At 47.9% G+C, this 19,261-nt stretch overlaps 1 protein-coding gene across 4 annotated transcripts in view; it reads left to right on the top strand.

The window, feature by feature from the left end:
* The window catches only part of DOCK1 (dedicator of cytokinesis 1), a 490,751-nt gene that overhangs the window by 37,984 nt on the left and 433,506 nt on the right, over positions 1-19,261 (top strand). For 3 of the 4 annotated variants that reach the window (XM_059398808.1, XM_059398805.1, XM_059398806.1), the window contains exon 2: positions 16,750-16,833. In XM_059398808.1, coding sequence (XP_059254791.1) covers positions 16,750-16,833 — 84 coding nt within the window. Of the gene's footprint in view, positions 1-16,748; positions 16,834-19,261 lie in introns of those variants that run through there. The other variant, XM_059398807.1, reaches the window with a different exon arrangement.

Below are 19,261 nucleotides of genomic sequence, written 5' to 3' on the forward strand. Positions count from 1 at the left end.
GACCCTGCACTTAACTGCTTGTTCCTTCTTTCTTTCCTTTTTTTATTATGGCAAAATGAACATCACATAAAGTTGGCCATTTGAGTCATTTTTTGGTGTACCATTTCATGGCATTAAGGACATTCACGTGGCTTTGCGGCCATCACCACCATCCTTCTCTAGAACTGCTTCATCTTGCAAAACTGACACTGTCCCGAGGAAACCTGAACTCTCCCGGCGCCCTCCGCCTGCCCCCGGCACCCCCCCATTCTGTATGAGGTTGACTCTCCCAGTACCTCATCTGAGAGGGGTCGTCTGGTATTTGCTTTTTGTGATTGGCTTATCTCACTTAACACAAGATCCTCAAGGTTGAGCCACGTGGCAGCCTGAGTGGAAATTTTCTTCCTTTTCAAGGCTGAATACTATTCCATCACACGGATGGCTCGTCATTTGTTGATGCCTTCATCTGCCCACGGGAGCTTGGCTTGCTTCCCCTTCTTGCTGCTGTGAGTCCTGCTGCAATGAACATGACTCCAGATACGGGTCGAGTTCCTGCTGTCAGTTCTTCTGGGTATCGGCCCAGAGGAAGAATTGCCCGGCTGTGTATTAATTATATGTGTTTTATGGGACCGCCACGCTGCTTTCTGCAGCAGCCGTACCCTTCACATTCCCATCAGCAGGGCACGGGGGTGGGGGCGGTGAGCAGGGCTTATCCTGTCAAGCCTGAAGGCCCTTCTTGGCTGGCCTGGGTCTGGGCAGAGTGGCGTTGGAGGAGCACACAGGCAGGCCGTGCGAGGCTGCAAGCCTCTGGTGGACTTTCGACGCCTCATCTTAGATCTGTGCTCAGGCCTGGGTGTCCATGCTCCGTGTTGGTGGGCAGAGCCTGTGGCCTGCTCTGCGACGGGCAGCCCAGCTGCAAACACCCCTCTTACCTCTTACCACGCGGTCTTCCCCTCTTTGGGCACTGCCCGCGGAGGGCAGGTTCATCAAGTAAACACTTGATGGAAAGTAAACACTGAGGAAAGACTGGTCTTGCCTCCTCTGGGAACCTGTGCGGCTCACCAGATGGTTCAGACAGGACGCCGGGGGAGGCCTCGGGATCACACATGTCCACGCGCCTCGTGAAACAGACGTGACAGGCGGGTGGCCCAGTTCTGGCCATGTCAGGATGGCGGCTCCCTCTTTAAAGGCCATGGTGGGACGGGCTCCCTTCCCATTTCCCCGCTTCCCCCCTGCAAGTGTGGAAGTGTCCCTTTCTCCCCAGTGGCGCGTCCGGGCCAAGCCGCGGCTGTCCGGTGTTGCTTCTCTTCTCCTGGAACAAGAGGGCTGTGTCTGGGCGGCCTGGCCGAGGCGTGGCTCGTTAGCAGTTAGCCTCCGCAGGGTACAAACACATCGGAGCAGCTTTCCCCTTCCTTCCGGAGGGCAGTCCTTTATGGGGATTTCTGGAAGGCGGGGACTGCTCCAGGAGGAGAAGCACATGCTGATTCTGAACTTGCTTCCCTGCAATCGCAGCTTGTGCTGAGGCCCTGGCGGCCGTAAGCATCTTCCCTCTGTTTGCTCTTGCAGAAATGACTGGACCCTGTCCCGGGCCGGCTCAGGCAGTGAGAGGAGCGGGCCTCAGAAGAGGACGGCAGGGAGGAGGGGGTGGCGAAGATGCCTCCTGGACGATGGCGAAAGAGCACTGCTTTCACTCCATGTGCATGGCAGCCTGCGGAAAGCAGATTCCAACACAGAGCTGGCATTTACTGTGCACGTGCTCAGGGCTGGCCTTGGCCGGGTGGCTTTCCCATGCGTGGTGTCAGGTGCACCGAGGGCTGCTCCTTTGTCTGCCATCAGTCCCTTCCACAGAGGGAGAAACGGAGCCTTATAGATTGTGTGTTACTTGCCCAAGGGCTTGAGCTGGGGTTTGGCATTGGGCCTGTGTTTCCACGCTGGAGTGTGAGTGCCTTGCCCAGAGGGGATGGCTGACTGGTCTGTAGAGGGCCAGAGAATGTGACCTGTTGCATGGAGGGGCCAGCAGGCCTTGGAGATGGCCTATGCAACTGGGTGGTGGGGGTGGCGTGCCCTGGGGCTGGGGTCCTGGATCGGGAGGTGTTGCCGGGGCCTCTTCTCAGGTACATCACACACGTGTCTCCCTGCTCTCACCTGTGAAAGGGGGCTGTGTGCGGACTGGCTGTGGGAGGGTCCGAGGTGTGGGAGGGTCAGGTCGGAGCACAGCGGAGGCAGAGGGCCTTGTCCTCTGAAAGACCCCTCCACCGGCCGGGGGTTGATGGCTTGTCCCTGGAGCACATGTCTGGAAACCTGGGGCTGCTGGGGACTCCCCTCCAGCAGTGCCTGCTGAGGTTTCTTCGCGAACAACCCCATGTGTGCTCGGCTTTATTGTTTTTTCTCCAAGAGCGACTGATTGTTTTTTAATCTTCAATTTTGTATTTTATCAAAGCTAAGTCATGTAACACTCAGGAGGAGGAATTGCAACAAGCTGCAGAGGAACCAAATGTTTCCCTGGTGCGGAGCACGGCTTCCCTGGGAGCATGGCTTCCCTGGGAGATCCGGCGTGGAGGGGTGCCCACACCCCGAGCCTGCCCGCACCCGCTGGGCCTTTGGCCTGCTCCGGGGTTGCTAGGTGCTTCTGCTACGTGCTGCTTCTCAGAGCAAGGCAGAAATTCCCCCTGGTGGAAACATTCATGGGAGAAGGTTCGGTGCAGCCTCTAATGAGCAGCTCTATAAACGGGAAATAAATCACGCAAACGTCTGTCCTCGGATCAGATGGTGTGTTGGGATGTGTTGATACAGCGGAAGGCTGTACACCCCCAGAAAGAACAGACCTGTGAGGGGGCCCTGTGCGTCCCTCTGGAAATGCTGAGCCAGAGAAGGCGGGATAATGACATACATGTGATAGAATGGCTCTTACAGCCAAGAGCTGACCGCACGCGTTGGTACGTTTGGATTCCATGAGATCCAAGAGTGGACAGGATTGAGCTATGGTGAGACAAATCAGAACCTGGTGTTGTGGGAGGGAAATTGCCTGGAGAGGGGTGCAGGAGTACTTTCTGGAACTCTTACGTTGGGTTGATGAAGGGTGTAGAACGACCTTACACTCATTGAAGTGATGACCTAAGATGGTGCATTTTACCCCCCTCGTTGGAACGGGGCTCCGAGCGCAGGCAGGTGAGCACATTCTCCTTTGCTAAGTGGTCACTGCATTCGTTTTTTTCTGTACCCAGAGATACTGGATGCCTCTGTGTTCATGCAGCCACAGGGTTATTGTTTCCTTTACCCGAAGCTTTAAACCCCTGTGGCTTCCAAAGGGTAGGTTGAAGGGAAGGAACGCTTGTGGGGACCACAGGTGGGGCTTTGTCTTTTGACATTTGGCACAGTGCATTTTCCCGTGTCTCTGCAGAAGCCCATCGCGGGTGATGAGGCTGTCTTGACTACAAGACAGGGAGATGGGGAGTATGGAGATGACGCTGTTTGAGGCTGAGGGCCCTGTTAGGAAGAGCAGGTAGTTGGTTGTTCTCCAGAAATTTGGGGGCCAGTGTCCGTGCACTGCAGTACATCCTACGTGACCCCAGTGACTTCATCCTGATTTTAGTGGGTTCTCATTCTTGGGTGGGTGCAGCTCAGCTCCCCGCTGAGATCTCTCTTTGTGGAGGGTCTCCAGGGAGTGGTCAGGGAAAGGGAGAACCTCCAGGGGGTGCCAGGCAGCATCTCTCCCAGGCAGAACCCCGCTCAGAGCCCAGGGTGACCTGCTTAGTCTCTGCTGCCCCATGGAGCCCGTCATGGTTGTGGGATTCGCCGGCGAGGCTGAGCGTGTGCAGCTGTCTGGATGGGACCTTCCACACCATTTGTCCAAGTGAAACTGTGCTTTGTTTCTGGGCACACGGTTGGACCTCCAGGACATGCCTCCCTGGTTTGGCCGTCGAAATGCAGGGATAGGAAGTTGGTTCGCTAACTGAGACCCTCATCTGGTCTTCAGTTCCTAATGTGACGTCAGTGAAAACACAACTGCAGCATTTTCCTGGGGATTTCAGGTTCAAGTCCCTGTGTTGATTTGTTAAGTGACTCAGTCCACATTTGTGCCGTGCTGGGTGTCCAGCACTGTTAAGCTTGGAGGCAAAGGTGGAAAAGAGGCAGGATGGGTGTGAGAGGAGGCTTGGGAGCAGCGAGCTAAAGGGAGGAGCTGGCCTCCGGTGTTCTAGAAGGACTGTTTGCAGAATGGGAAGCTTCCCGGCTCTCTTTGAGCGGTGTTGGGCACCTGTGATGTGGTGGGTGCATCCAGCATGAGTAGCGAATGGGCAGGTCTCTGCTGGCACTTTGTCAGGGTGGGAAGGCGGAGCTGTGGAGCTCGGTGCCCGCTCCCTTAACCCCTGCGAGGATGGAAGTGACAGGGAAACTTCCCGAGGTATGGGTGAGCTGCAGGGCCTAGCCCCGTGAGCAGGGGACAGAGGGCGTTTCAGACAGAGTCAACCTTTAGATAAAGACCTGATGTGGGAGTTGGGGGGCATATGGGTGCCTGTGGTTCAGTTCCTTGGGAACACCTCTGCTTACATTTGCATAATGACAAAGGCTTCTCCCAGGGCAATTGCTAGCTTTGTGATTTTCATATATAATATGAAGTAACATATAAACATATATTCTTATATATGTTTATAAATACACATGAAATATATATTTACACACATATGTGCATATATTTTTTTAAGAAAAAAGAGTTAGCATTCTGGAATGTTCTCTATGTCCTTCCCTTTCTTTATTTGTCGCTAGTAATATTAGACTGAATGTTGTGAAAACGTAAGAAGTGGCATCATTCTATGGAAGAAATCACCCGAGACCTTTCTGCTAAAGCCCAGGAAGAGGAATTCAGGAACTTAACAAAGCACCCTTCTCGTTTAGGATCACAGAGAAATTGGTCTTAGCCCATTTCTTCTGCTCCTTTTTTTTCCCCCCCATTGCATCTGCTGTGGTTGGGGACTCCGCCTCAAGCCCTGATTCCTTGGGTGGATTTTCAGGGTGCCCTTTGGGTGGAATTTGCTGGACTGGTGTGGGGAGGAGTGCAAGTCTGGCGGGGTTGGTAGCACAGGAACTAAGCCCTGCATCCAGTCAGACGCTGGAGGGGTCCTGGCTGTGCATGGTCTCCATTGGGACTCTTCCTGGGACCAGTCCCGGCTGTGGAGTCCATTGGGTCCATCTTGTGCCCTTTTGCAGGGGGCCTTCTGAGGTGGCCCGTGGTGGGGTCTGCCCAGGCCCATGGGGTCCTGTCAAGTCCCCACGGCTGGGGGATAACAGCCGAACTATTTCTCTAGTATGTATTTCCCAAGCAGCAGTAACCTTTCTGCCTAAAAGATGGATGATGCAAGAGATGAAAACTTTCCCCCTATCTTGTCTCTACCCTTCTTTGCTGCTGGGCAAAATGAAACACAAAAATAAATAATTTTCAGGTCATCTAAGCCTTTTCTTACTTGTGGGCAGATCCAGAAAGACTGTCAGTGACGAAGTCGTTGGCTTCCTCTCCTGGCACCACGTTTATGAAAGACAAAATGTTGAGAAGTGGACTCTGATTTTTCCTGTCAGAGAGAAGCAGGAACGCCAACACCCCTCCATAAGCCAGTGTCTTTCTTTGGAAAGCCACGTGCTGTGGACTCTGTGACCTGTGGGGCCGGATGGAAGCCAGGCGGTCGGTCCCTGGCTCGCTGTGGATGAGGCGCGCAGTGACATTGTGGATGAGGCGCGCAGTGACATTTCATTCTGGAGAAAGATATTAAAATATCTTTGAATTGTGTCTGTCAGTTGCATTAGAATTTGAGCAAAGGCTCTTTTGTATGTTTCTTCTCACACTCTTACCTTCACCATCCCTCCTACCTGTCTCCATCCAGAAGGCAAGAAGAAATCCTGAATAGCAAACAACTGGTCCTTTATCGTGCCGTGCCCCTGCTCCTTCTTGTAATTATTTAGATGAGTTCCTTGATTCTGATATTCAGACATTGCAGGGAATCCTGCCTTCGGGGATTTGATTGGCTGCGAAACCATCTCTGTTCCTAAGAAAGCAAGATAGGAACCCGAAAGAAAGAACACTGTGACTTTGAAACTTTGAAATTTTTAGAAATGTGGGTGTTTTGTCTCCTCTCTTTCTCTCTCTCTGTCATACGTACCTGTAGCTGTTCTTTGATCTTGAGCCCATCACCTCTAATTTCTTCTTGCTTCCCCTTCTGGTGTGAACCTCCCGTGTGGACCGAGGTAAGGGAGGGAAGAGGCCCCACCCCAGGGAGCTTGTAGGTGGAGCTGCTGAGTATTTCAGAGCTCCGGGGAATGGGAGATGCGAAATCCGAAATCCGCTAGGAAACTTCCTCATTCTCTCTAGCAGCCTTTCCTTTTTTTCCTTACATCCTTTAAAATTATCATGGTAAAATATGCACAACATGGATGTACCAGTTTAACCATTTTTTGGTCTGCAGTTCTGGGGGATTAAGTACATTCACATTATTGTGCAACTTCCACCACCTCCATCCATCCCTAGAACTTTCCCGTCTTCCCCAACTTAAGCCCTATCCATTCAACACTGATGTCCCATCCCCCTTCTCCCCCCAACCCCTGGAAACCCACCATTCTCCTTTCTGTTAATTTGACAACCGTAGGAACCTCATGTTGGTGGAATGATGCCACATCTGTCCTGTTGCATCCGGCTTATTTCATCACGTCCTTAGTATCATGTCCTCAGGTTTCATCCCCATGACAGCAGGTGTCAGATCTTCCATCCTTTTTAAGACGGAATGATACTCGATTATATGGACAGACCACATGTTGCTTATCCATTCATCCCTGGGTGGACACTTGGGTTGGTTCCACATCGTAGGTGTTGTGAATAGTGCTGCCGTGGACATGGCCGTACACATTCTCTCTTTGAATTTCTGCTTTCGGGTCCCAAAAAAGTGTAATTGCTGGGCCATAGGGTACTTCTGAGTTTACATTTTCAAGGAACAGCTAGACTCTTGACAATGGCTGTACCCATTCACAGCCCCACCAGCAGTGTACAAGGTTTCCAGTTTCTCTGCAGCTTTGCCAATACCCGTTGTTTTCTAATACCGGTCATCCGGCGAGTGTGAAGGGCTGTGTCGTGGTGAGGTGGAGCATCTTTCCGTGTGCCTCTTGGTCACTGTTGTATTTTCTTTGGAGAAAGGTCTGTTCAGGTCCTTCGCCCATTTTTAAAATTCTGTTGTTTGATTTTCATTGTGGTTGTTGAATTATGGGACCTCCTTCAGTATTTTGATGATCAATTCCTTATCAGAGACAGGATTTGCACACATTTTCTCCCATTCTGTGGTCCTGCCTTTTCACTCTGTTGGTGTTTCCTTTGGTGCCCCAACATTTAGAGTTGTGATCCAGTCCAACATCTGTTTTGTGTTTTATTGCCTTTGATTTTGAAATCATTGTGAAGTCCAAGGCTATGAAGTTTCTCGCCTATGTTTTCTTCTAAGAGTTTTATAGTTGTAGTTTTTGTGGTTAGGTCTTTCATCTATTTTCATCTTTCCTTCCTCCATGCCTTCTCCCCGCCTCCCTTCTTTCCACGCATCTATCCACCCATCCATTTTAAAGGTCCTGTTGTGTGCCAGGGACGTTCAGCTGCTTGGGAGAAATGAGACTACTGGCAAAGCAGTGCTCTGATTCAGTATGGCTCAGGGCTCTGGGACACTCTCACCTTACCTGAGTGGTAAGCCTGCAAAATGGTGAGGGGGAAGGACTGGCTTACTGGCCAGAGAAGCTATTCATGGCATGGCTGCCAGTCTCTTTTTGAAGACAGAATTTAGGAAACCCAGCCCTCAGCTCCAGTACAGATTGGGGGTGCAGGGCTGGTGTCTGTCCAGAGTGAAGTTCAAAGGATATCTCTGTCTCTGTCTCTATCTCAAACGTTCTGGTTCTTTCTGCACTGGTTTTTCTGATTGGGTCCAATGTGTGAAAGGGTTGCTCTTGGAGGATCAGGCTGTAGGGTAACTGCTTCCAGAGGCTGCACTGGGCCCAGCACATCTCTCAAACCCCAGGACCAGCTCAGCTCTAGCCCAGAGCAGGAGCCCTCTAGTGTCTTGGGAAATACCAAGTGTATGCTTCTGTCATGGACTAGACAGCAGATGGATAGCCCCTTAGAATGAAGCCCTGTACCAGGCACAGACAGGGCCCTTGCCCAGGTCCCTTTAAGGTTATGGTTTGCATTCCCCCTAGCCCTGAGAAGATGCATGCTTTTGAACATTTTTCTCCAACTGAAGGCAAGACAAAGGGAATGAGATAAAAAACAGAGCAATTAATTTTCACAAATTGACTTTTTAAAAGAATTAATTAACTTTTAAATTGCTACTTGAAATCCTGAAGTCATATTTCAAGGGGCACTGTGTGGGATAGAAAGAGCTGAGCTGATTTTAGAAGTAATGTGTGGTCAACTCAGCCCATACCTTCCATGTTTTAAGGAGACTTTGAATCTGAGTGCTGACGGTGAGTTATCTCATTAGATGGAAAAGATCCAAAGCAGAGACAGGAAAGCTAATGCTGTCTCTCTTTCTTACTGATTGAATATGTGTCAGCTCCTAGATCTTTCTGCGGGGGGGGGCAGGGTCATTTTGAAGAAGGGGAACATATGCTATCCTTTTTGCTCTCACTCTGTGGCAGACCACACAGGAAGGAGTACTCGCTGATCTGGTTTAATTCTGTGAATTTTTATTGAGTCGCCTGTGAGGCATGATATTAACTACTATGGGAAATCCAATGATTAATAAATGTTTACTTCCTCAAGGAAATCTGGTCTGGAGGGAGAGATAGATTCTTAGATAAGCACTTTTGCAAGGCCTTGGGATGTCAGATAGTTTATAGGAAAAAGTTGTGGAGCACGCAATGAATTTAGGTATGCACGTACCTTTTTTTGGTCAGTGGAGAAAGTCAGAGTTCAGGAAGGCTCTGGAGAAGGATGTGAAAAGAGAAATGGCCTTGTAGGCGAGGGGCCTTCAGAAGTGGAGGGAGTTAGGCATTTCCACAGGCAGAGCAGCTCTTGGAAGGCCTGTGGTGTGTGTGGGGCAGCTGGAGGCATGTGGGGGGGAGACAAGATGGGAAAGATGGGTTCAGGTCCCATCCCTCAGGGCTGTGCGTGCTCTGCTGGAGACTTGACGCATTATTGACACAGCCGAGGGAGATGGGCCGGTGTGTGGGAGCAAGATTTCTGGAGGGTAATTGGGGATGGAAGAAAAGAGAGCTTCTATGAGAAGGTCAGCTGAGATGTTGTTGTTCATTGCAGAGAGAGGTGGGAAAGGCTTGGGTGAGGCAGCGTGGGGTGATGGAGACAGTCTGGAAGGGACCCTCTGGGGTCCCAGGGCTGTCATCGGCCCCCTGGGTCACCTTGAGCAGATCAGAACTCCTGCATTGGGTTCTGTGTTTTCGTCTGATGGGTGGTGGTAGTGGCTTTTTTCCTCACGTCAGAGTAGTCAGGTGGGTTTTTTTTTTGTTTTTCCCTGAGCAGGAATTATATTTCCTCAAATGCTCTTTCTGTGCCATCTGGGATGATCCTATGACTTCCCCATCTACTCTGTTAACGTGGTGAGTTACCTTGATTGGTTTTTGGGAGTTCCACCAACCTTAAATTCCTGGAGTAACCTGAACTTGAGTTCTTTGTAAGGAATGAGAAATCCGGGGTGCCTGGGTGACTCAGTGGATTAAAGCCTCTGCCTTTGGCTCAGGTCATGATTTCAGGGTCCTGGGATCGAGCCCCACGTTGAGCTTTCTGCTTAGCAGGGAGCCTGCTTTCTCCTCTCTCTCTCTCTCTGTCTGCCTCTCTGCCTACTTGTGATCTCTGTCTGTCAAATAAATAAATAAAATCTTAAAAAAAAAAAAAAAAGGGAAGGAGAAACGGTCCGCGGGTTGCTTTAGATAATGGGGGACTTCAGAAGTGCGCAGGCTGTTTGCCTGTCAGGGAACTCCAGGCTGTATGTTACGATTTTCAGAGGAGCTACCGGGAGAGCCATCTGAGGCCCAGGAAGGGCTGTGGATGACACTGGCTAAGGATTGAGGAAGGTTCTGTGCAAGGTGTTGGCATTGAGACCCTTCCTTCAGGCTGGCCGTGACCCTGTACCACCCTCCAGGGGCTGCTCAGACATGGCAGACTCTAGGCTGCTATAAACTCTGTTGAAGGAGATGGAAAAAATTCTGTACCCACCTCACAGGACTGTTGTGAGGTTTAAATTAGTGTGAATATATGAAGTTCTTTGCCTGCTGCCTGGCCCAGAATGTAATCCGTAAATGTCAGCCAGCATCATTAGCATTGCTGCCACGGCCACCACCGTCATGGCCACTGTCATCACCGGCATCACCATCACTACCGCCAACATTACTGTCATCACCGCCATCTCCACTGTCACTGGCACCATCAGCACGATCATCCTCACCGCCATCACCAGCACCACCATCACTGCTCCCATCACTACCAGCCCCGTCACCATGATGATCACCAGTATCCCCACATGATGATCACCAGTATCCCCACCATCACTGTTACCACCGCCCCACCACCATCAGCACCAGCACCAGCACCACCACCTCATTACCATCATTTTCACTGTCGTTACTAGTCTTCCCGCCCTCACCGTCATTATTACCGTTCTGTCATCACCACTGCCACTATCACCACCATCGCCATGATCACTATCCTACCCACATCCGCATCACCACCACCATAGTCACCGTCATCACCACTGCCACTGTCCTCACCATCACCACCATCGTCACTGTCATCACCAGTTTCACCACCAGCACTGTCCTCACTGCTGTTGTCACCATCGCCATGATGATGGTAATCACCATCCAAGGTGTCCCAGAATTGTACCGTCCTCGTCAGTAGCAGCTTCATCTACAGCGTCATCATGGTTAGTATTGTGGATGGTATGAGTAACCGGGGAAGCCCTCTTCTTTCATTTTCAAGCCACGTTTCTTTCTTTACATCCCCAGGCAGCCATTTTTAGGGTGATTAGGAGATTGAGCAGAGGTGGTGACATTGCCATTTCACATTGCTGATGCATAGAAGCTATGTGAGGCACAGACCAGCGTGTTTGTTATTATTTTGGGGAGAAAAAAGGTCCATGTGCTTATTCACCCTGGGGTGCTACCGACTCTTCCAGAAAGAGAAAAAAAAAAAGAAACAAAACCCAGCATTCTGGGAAAGAATGTTCGTGCTGAGTTCATCTCTGCATCTTTCTCATTTCACGTGCTTATTTCCCACAAGCAGCATGGCGATCTGCTACACTGGGCTCTACAGTCCAGGACCGAGAAATTCAGCTGAATGTGCGTGTACACGCAGTGACGCCACTTTAGCCAGGCTGTTAAAAAAGGCAAATGGGTCTGAGGAGGAGGAATGTATGAAGCATACAGCCCACCAGCCAGATGGAGGTGAATCCAGAGATGTCATTGGACACTGGATGACCATGTCCTCTGTGGACTTATTCCCAGATCTTAGCAGATCAGAAAAATAAAGAAGACAAATGGGCAAGTCGCAAAGAGGCTGCCATCTTTGTGCTTCTGTCAAGCAAAGACATTTTAAAACCCAGAGGTCATCTGTCATCATCCTCTTAAGAAGACGTTTCTGCTCTTTCTCGTCCTGTTCCCACTGTCCAAAGAGGGGCGGCTTTAAAGGTCAAATAACCAGAATTCGGAATAGTCTCTTACCTTGAATACTTCTGGGTTTAAGGAAAATTCATTGCATTGTGTTCATTTCTCTATCACCCAAGAATTGGGGAACCTCAGCCGAGGACTGGTCAGGTTCTGATATGGTTCGTTGGGACCTCTGCTCCAGCTGCCTTCAGCAGTGAATAAATTAACCACAAAACACTGCTTTTGCGTTGTCTTCTGCATACCTCCCCCCCCCCCCCCCCGTGTTTCCCGTGGCTGTTGTAATGCATCACCACAGAGTCAGAAGCTTAAAACAACATGCATTTGTATTATAGCTCTGGAGGTCCAAATTCCCAAAATCAAGGTGTGGGCTATGTTCCTTCTGGGGGGCCTGGTGGGGGATGTGGGTGGGGGATTCCACTTTCTCGCCTTTTCTGGTTGCCTGGGGACCACCTGTTTTCCACCTGTGGCTCCTTCCTTGAGTCATTGCAGCCAGGCTGCGTCACATCTGACTGGGGCCCTCCTGCTCCCCTCCTGTGGACCCTTCTGATTGTACTGGTCCCACCTGGGCAATGCGGAATTAGCATCCCCATTTGAGGTCCTTACCTGTGACACCCCTGCAGGGGCCCCCTTTGCCAGGTAAGGTAACACCTCCCAGGGTTTGGGCCTCTCCGGGCTTGGATGGGGACGGTCTTTGGGGGAGGCAGTCATTTTTTCACACTTCCCCTTCCCTCCCATTCCTTTGGCCAATAATCTTATACAATTGATCTTACAGTTTGCCTTTAAATAGGGGATTGTTTAGGCTGTGATATTATCAACAGAGGGCCAGGGGCTAGACAGCCACTGTGGTGGTCCTCCCTCTGCCTAGTCTTGGGACCACAGGTATGAACCCTCAGAGGCTCTTTCCCCCTTCATCTGTAAAGTCAGGGGTCTTTACGGCTTATTCATAGCTAAATTTGAAGTTCCGTTTCCCACAACTGCTTTTGTCTGCCTCCTTCCGTGGGAGGGGGCCGGTACTTAAAGATTTTTGCATGTGTGCCTTACAGATTCGTATGGGCCTGAATGTGTTTATAGTGGAGTGTTCATTTTATTTTATTATTTTTGATGTGTTTATTTTAGGCATGTCTCTAACAGAATAGGCATGCTGGCAGGATGCTGTTAAGAACTGTGAGAAACGCATTTATGGCTCCTAAAGGCTTAGGAATATGGTTATGCTGAACCAGGAAAGGCTGGCATGTGCTCCGGGCTTCCTTTGCCTAATGCAGTTATTTCTTGTTAAACACTACCATAAAATGCTAAATAAACTTAATAACTACTAATAACCATTTATGTCAGTTTGAGGACATTGAAATTTTATGAATTTTGGTGGAAATAGAGGAAAAATAACTATGAAAATGGAATTTTCTGCTTGTATATGGTTTTTGATGTTTTAGGATTTTTGTGAACATGTGTTTTTTTGCTCGCTTTGGTTTTTAAAAAAGGATTCTGGTAGGGATGGACATCTTTATTGCAGTGAAAACAAAATACTCCCAACCACAGTAAGAGGCTTTATCATTTACTAAATGTTCAGTGCAGGACACCCAGTGTTCAAATCCCCAGATCTGTCAGTGGCATGATTGTCTTCGAGACAGAATGCACACGTGGTCCTACAAGGTGTAAATATCAAAAGCCTTATTTTGTGGGGAAAGCTGAATGTGGAAAAGACACGTCATTTGCTGGAGGTCCCTTGGATCCTCAGGGCTAGAGGTGGGACCCTGCGTATTTCGTTTGGCCGCAGGGACCATGGACGTGAAAACCAGGGAGGCTGCCTGGGCCTACAGCACCTTCCCAGCCACGGTAGCTCAGGTATGGAGTGGACAGCAGGCGGTATGCTGTGGTGGGGATGTTTGGAGATGGGTTGAGAGGAGGGGTTGGAGGAGGGGTTGGCTTTTTGAAGAGGTGCAGCTGTTGGGAAGTCCCTGTGGATGGAGGGTAGGGTTGGTTGGTCCACACAGGTATGGGACAGGCTGGCTTCTGCTGTTCAGGGAGAAGCAGGGACAGGGGCCCTCCTGGAGCCCATACTGTGTGTGGTTGGAGAAGGCGAGGTGAGGTGGTCGGGTGGTGGAGGACCCACCATACTTGCTCGAGGAGTTTGCACACGCTACGATCCAGGAGAATTTTAGAGAAGGACACAGTGAAGGACCCTTTGTGACTAGCCTGGTCTGGCAGAGTGTTCGGGATGGATGGATGGGAAATGGACCATGACTTTTACATTTAGTCTGCTACGTTTTCAAGTAGGATCCTTTGGGAAGGAGGATTATCACTGTAGCACTGTATTTCGGTCTTCTTTTCTCTTCTCTTCATTTCTTTTGTAGTGATTGGAAGTTTGTACCTCCTAATTACACCTGTTTCAATTGTCCCACATTCAGCTCCTCTCTGGCAACTACCGCTTTGTTCTGTTTTTGTCAGTTTTTTAGTTCGTTTCTTTGTTCATTTGTTTTTTTAGATTCCACATAGAAGTGGAATCTTAGGGTATTTGTCTTTGTCTGACTTATTTCACTTAGCATAATGGTGCCCTCTAGGTCCATCCGTGTTGTTGCCCATGGCAAGATCTTCCTCTCTTTATGGATGCGCAGTATTCCATGGTGTCCGTAGAGCCCGTCTCTAGCCATTCATCTGCTGATGGACACTTGTGCTGCTTCCGTATCATGGCTCTTGTAGCTGCAGTGAACACAGGAGTGCATATATTCTTTTGAATTAGTATTTTCATTTTCTACCCAGTAGTGGAATTGCTGAATCGTATGATGTTTATACTTTAAAGTTTTCGAGGACCCTCCACACTGTTTTCCACAGTGGCTGCAATTTTCATTGCCACCGAGAGTGTGCAAGGTTCCCTTTTCTCTACATCCTCGCCGGCACGTGTTACGTCTTGTCTTTTTGATTCTAGCCATTCCGATTGGTGGAAGGGGATGTTTTATTGTGGTTCTGTTTTGCATTTCCCTGATGATGAGTGATGTTCAGCATCTTTTCATCTGTCTGTTGGCCATCTGTGTGTCCTCTTTGGAAAAAAATATCTATTCAAGTTGTCTGCCCACTTTTTAATTGGATTTTTTTTTGGTGTTGAGTTGTAGAAGTGTGTTGTATGTTTCGGATACGATCCTCTTACCAGAGGATATCATTTGCAGATATTTTCTCCTGTTCAGTATTTGTCGTTTTGTTTCATTGATGATTTCTTTCCTTGTACAAAAGGTGTTTTTTTTTTTTTTAAGATTTATTTATTTATTTGACAGAGAGAGGGAGAGAGAGAGAGAGATCACAAGTAGGCAGAGAGGCAGGCAGGGGGAAAGGGGGAAGCAGGCTCCCTGCTGAGCAGAGAGCCTGATGTGGGGCTCGAGAGCATGACCTGAGCCAAAGGCAGAGGCTTAACCCACTGAGCCACCCAGGTGCCCCAAAAGGTGTTTCTTTTTTTTTTTTTTTTGGTCTGTGTCTGTTTTTGCTACAGTCCCAGTAGTTCATATTTGCTTCTATTTCTCATCCCTGAGGAGACATATCTAGAAACAAGTTTGATGTTAGAGAAATGGCTGCCTATGCTCCTGTCTAGGAGTTTTATGGTTTCAAGTCTCACATGTAGATTCTTAATCCATTTTTAAAAAAGATTTTATTGACTTATTTGACAGAGAGAGAGAGTATAAGCAGGGGGTGTGACAGGCAGAGGGAGAGGGAGAAGCAGGCTCCCCGCTGAGCAGGGAGCCCAGTGTGGGGTTTGAACCCAGGACCCTGAGCTGAAGGCATCCGCTTAACTGACTGAGCCACCCAGGTGCCAGCAGTGTTTTTTGCATATTAAACACATTCTAATGCCCTTTTCCCACTGTGGCTGTTACCTTCATCTCATCACGCGTGAGCAAGAGTGTGCTTGGCATTTAATGGTATGAGTGTTTTAGGTGCTTATCTGAAAGGAATAGGAACTGTTTTATGTCAGAACACACATTAGGGATTTCAGAGATGTGTTGAATATGCTAGTTTTAAGAATTTCTTAATGTTGGACATATTTTTGCCATTTGACTATAATGTAGCTTTTTGGCTTAATATCAGCTTTAATTATATGATTATTTTGATTTTATTTTTTAATTATATGGTAATTTTGGTTATATGATAATTTTAAAAATTAGATTGGTTTCCAAAGTCATTCAGCCCACCAGTATCTCATTCTTTTTTTACGGTTGGGTGGTGGTCCATAGTGTATATATATCAGATTTTTGTCTACTCATCTGTTGATGGACACTTGGGCTGGTCCCATAACTTGCCTATTATAAATAATGCTGCAGTAAACATAGGGGTATGTATATCTTTTCAAATTAAAAAAAATATTCAGCCCATATATAATTGATTCATAGAAAGTAATTATTTAATTAAAAAAATCTATTAAAGGAAATAAAAGGCAGTATATGAAGTGATAATTAAACTGTGAACAGTATCAGTTTTCTTCCTATTATAAACATTATTCAGCCGTAAAAAGGAATGAAGTTCTGATACATGGGGCAGCACCTTAAAGCATCATGTTGAAGAAACCAGGCAGGAAAAGTGTAGTATTGTTTGGTGTGCTTCTGTGAGGCAAGTAGAGAGAGCAGTCCTGTCCATAGGGACGGAAGGACTCAAAGTCTCCAGGGGCTGCAGGGAGGGAATGGGGGTAACTGGTCTGTGGGTACCGAGTTGCTGTTTAGAGGTTGAAAATAGTGTGGAAGGTGATCACAGTGACGGTTTCCCAACATTCTGAATGTCGCTGCCCCCACATTGGACACTTAAGATGGTTAAGACGCGGGACGTCACGGCATCGGTGCTGACCATGTAAGCGTGGGTTTATTTCCGGTTTATGTTCTTGGTCTGCGTGTTTACTTTTGTGCCAGCCCCACACAGCGTTGGTCACTAGTGCTCTTCAGGACCACACTAAAAAGATGAAGTCCCCTTGTATGGTGTTCCGAGTTTCTTCTAGTCGACGACGCTTTGTATTTGTCTCTTGAAAGAGAAGGCTACCTTTGTGGATATCAGAGGGGCTGATCCAGGCAGACACTGCCTCTAGTCCACCGTTAAAAACAGAAACAAGCCAGCAAAGTCACTTTACCTCTACTCATGTCTCCTTACCTCTTTCTCTCTCCTTCGCAGCGTTTTATAACTACGATGCCAGGGGAGCGGATGAACTTTCTTTACAAATAGGAGACACTGTGCACATCTTGGAAACATATGAAGGTGCGTATACTGCTGGTGTCTTTCCCTTACTGTTTTGGGCAGTTAGGTCACCTTCTCAGAGTTTCAGAGTATGTCCATCTGATCCGTCTTCCTGCAGGCGGTGGATGCCTTTTCCAGTGAGGGCAGCCGGGAGGCTTCTCATTATTTAAATAATAGTTGATTAACATGAAATTAGAACTAAAAATTCCAGTTTTTCGCCTCTACAGTCTTCTGTAGAGATCGCTATTTTCATTAAAAGCAACAGAACACGTTGGTTCCTTTGTTGCAAATGTATGTGAATCTTGACTGTGAATAACTGACCGCTTGAAAAACTATGAAAAAAAAAAAAGTACATTTAAGATATTTCCATGTTCAAGTCATCGTTTTGATGTGTTTGATGTGAGTGGTGAGACTTCCTATGTTTTCTCTTAGATTTGTTAGGAAAGGAACTAAAACTTTTTATTTGACCCAGCTGTAGGATGTGGGCCAGTGAAACAGACATTATCCAATAGATTAGAAATCCAGAAAATACTATCATAATAGTAGTTTCTTAGTGTCCTTGGATTTTCATACAGTCGGGTTTCTTTTTAAAGATTTTAGTTATTAATTAGAGAGAGAGAGACAGAGAGACAGAGAGCACAAGGCGGGGAGGGCAGAAGGAGAGGGAGAAGTAGACTCCTCCCTGAGCAGGGAGCCCAACGTGGGACTCGATCCCAGGACCTCAAGGTCATGACCTGAGGTAAAAGCAGCCTCTTAACCCACTGAGCCACCCAGATGCCCCACACAATTGGTTTTTATATTTACCCCCTCTTCCTTTTATTCTGTGGTTATTGCGGCACAGAAGGGAAGCCGTGATGGGCTTGCTTTCTGAGACTCCTCGGATTTGGAAACTTTGTAGAATTGTGTAATTAGCGTTGGTGGCTTTACTTCCTGCTTGAAGGGGTGACTCCCATATAGCAGATGAATGAAAAGAACTGATTAAAATGGATCGTTTCAATAGAAGAATTGCTTTCAGAGTGGGTTTAGCTCAATCCTTCCCGTAGGAGCTGGGGGTTGGAGAGGAGACTGCAGCGGGCCCACAGTGAACCCACAGAGATCTGCGAACTGGCCCTCAGGCTCAGGCTGTGGAATTTGCATAAGAGTGAAGTGGATGTGAGCCTCTGGGCACTGGGTGGGCTGCAGCTTGCCCCAGGGCCCCTCCCAGAACTACAGGCAAGCAGGAACCTATCAGACACCCATGGCTCTGTCCCGTATTTCCCTTGTGGTGTGTGAGGACTTAGAATTCTGGTCCCTTTGCCTCTTTAACCCTAAAATCTTCCCACTGGGGGAAAAAAAAATCAGCATTAGTGGCGTATGCCTGGAAGCAGCTGTAGCTCTGTGAGAACAGACCCTGTCCTTAAGTGAATGAGTAGTTGTGATGGGTGCCTTCTGCTTGTTTTCAATTTTTGTAGCTGACAGTTGGATTGCCTTATCTGCTCTCAGTATATTCTGCCAGTGTTTGAGAGGAGACACGGAGAAATTAAGCAGAGGTTAAGGATCAAACCTCTCATCTCAAGACACTTTACTGATCTGAAGGGAAAAAAGCTCTTACATCTTCTTGATGTTTGCCCCTGCTCTGTTGAAGTGGAAATCCTGGTTAATAAACACTGGGTGATGACGTCATTCCTGAATAGATAGCAATTTCCGGTCAGCCTGGGTATGTGGGGACTGCCACCTCTTGTTCTCTGCTTCCCAAGAAGAATGTTCTCTTTAAACAGTGGGATCTTATCACCAGCAATCCTTGCTGTCTGTACGTTTGACTTAAAAACAAATTGGGTAGCCAGCATGATGGTTAAGTCTTCTTCAGTGAGCATTTTGTTTCAGGGCTAGTCAGTCTTCAAGATTCTGATTAAAATATTCCAGTCTTTATAAAGACCCTTTAACACAAAACAAATTCCTTTTCCTTGACAACTATCATTTTGGTTTTAATCAGAATCTGATCAGAGAAATGCTTTTGGGGAAGCAGTTTTGACTTTGGGAAACTTGGTGTCTTTATTCATGAAATAAGAATGGAATAATTGTTTTTCTGCTCTTTCCTTTTGTTCTATTTTAGTTTCACAGATCATACTCGTGTTTGGCATTTTTTTTCTTTCCTCCTCTCCCCTCCTACAATTCCTCTAAGAAAATGTATTTCTGTTTGTCAAATTTAATTTTCTTTTTCTTTGTGATCCTTTTCAGGATATTACTTGGCTTTCTGCAGAGAATATAAATTCTAGATGATGGCTCTTTATAGTAAAGTTCAAAGAAAAAATTTTACCTTTAAGTTATGGTTAAATTCTCTCTCTCTCAGGCTTGTGAAGGCCTGGAGCAGGGACACAGGAAAAGCAGGGTACAGGTCGCTGTGGGGGTAGAAGGAGCTTGGAGAGGTCATTGAGGGCATATCCCCAGTTTTAAGCAGTGTCCAGACTCA

The sequence above is a fragment of the Mustela nigripes genome, chromosome 4 (genome assembly GCF_022355385.1).
Source record: "Mustela nigripes isolate SB6536 chromosome 4, MUSNIG.SB6536, whole genome shotgun sequence".
Taxonomy (NCBI): Eukaryota; Metazoa; Chordata; class Mammalia; order Carnivora; family Mustelidae; genus Mustela; species Mustela nigripes.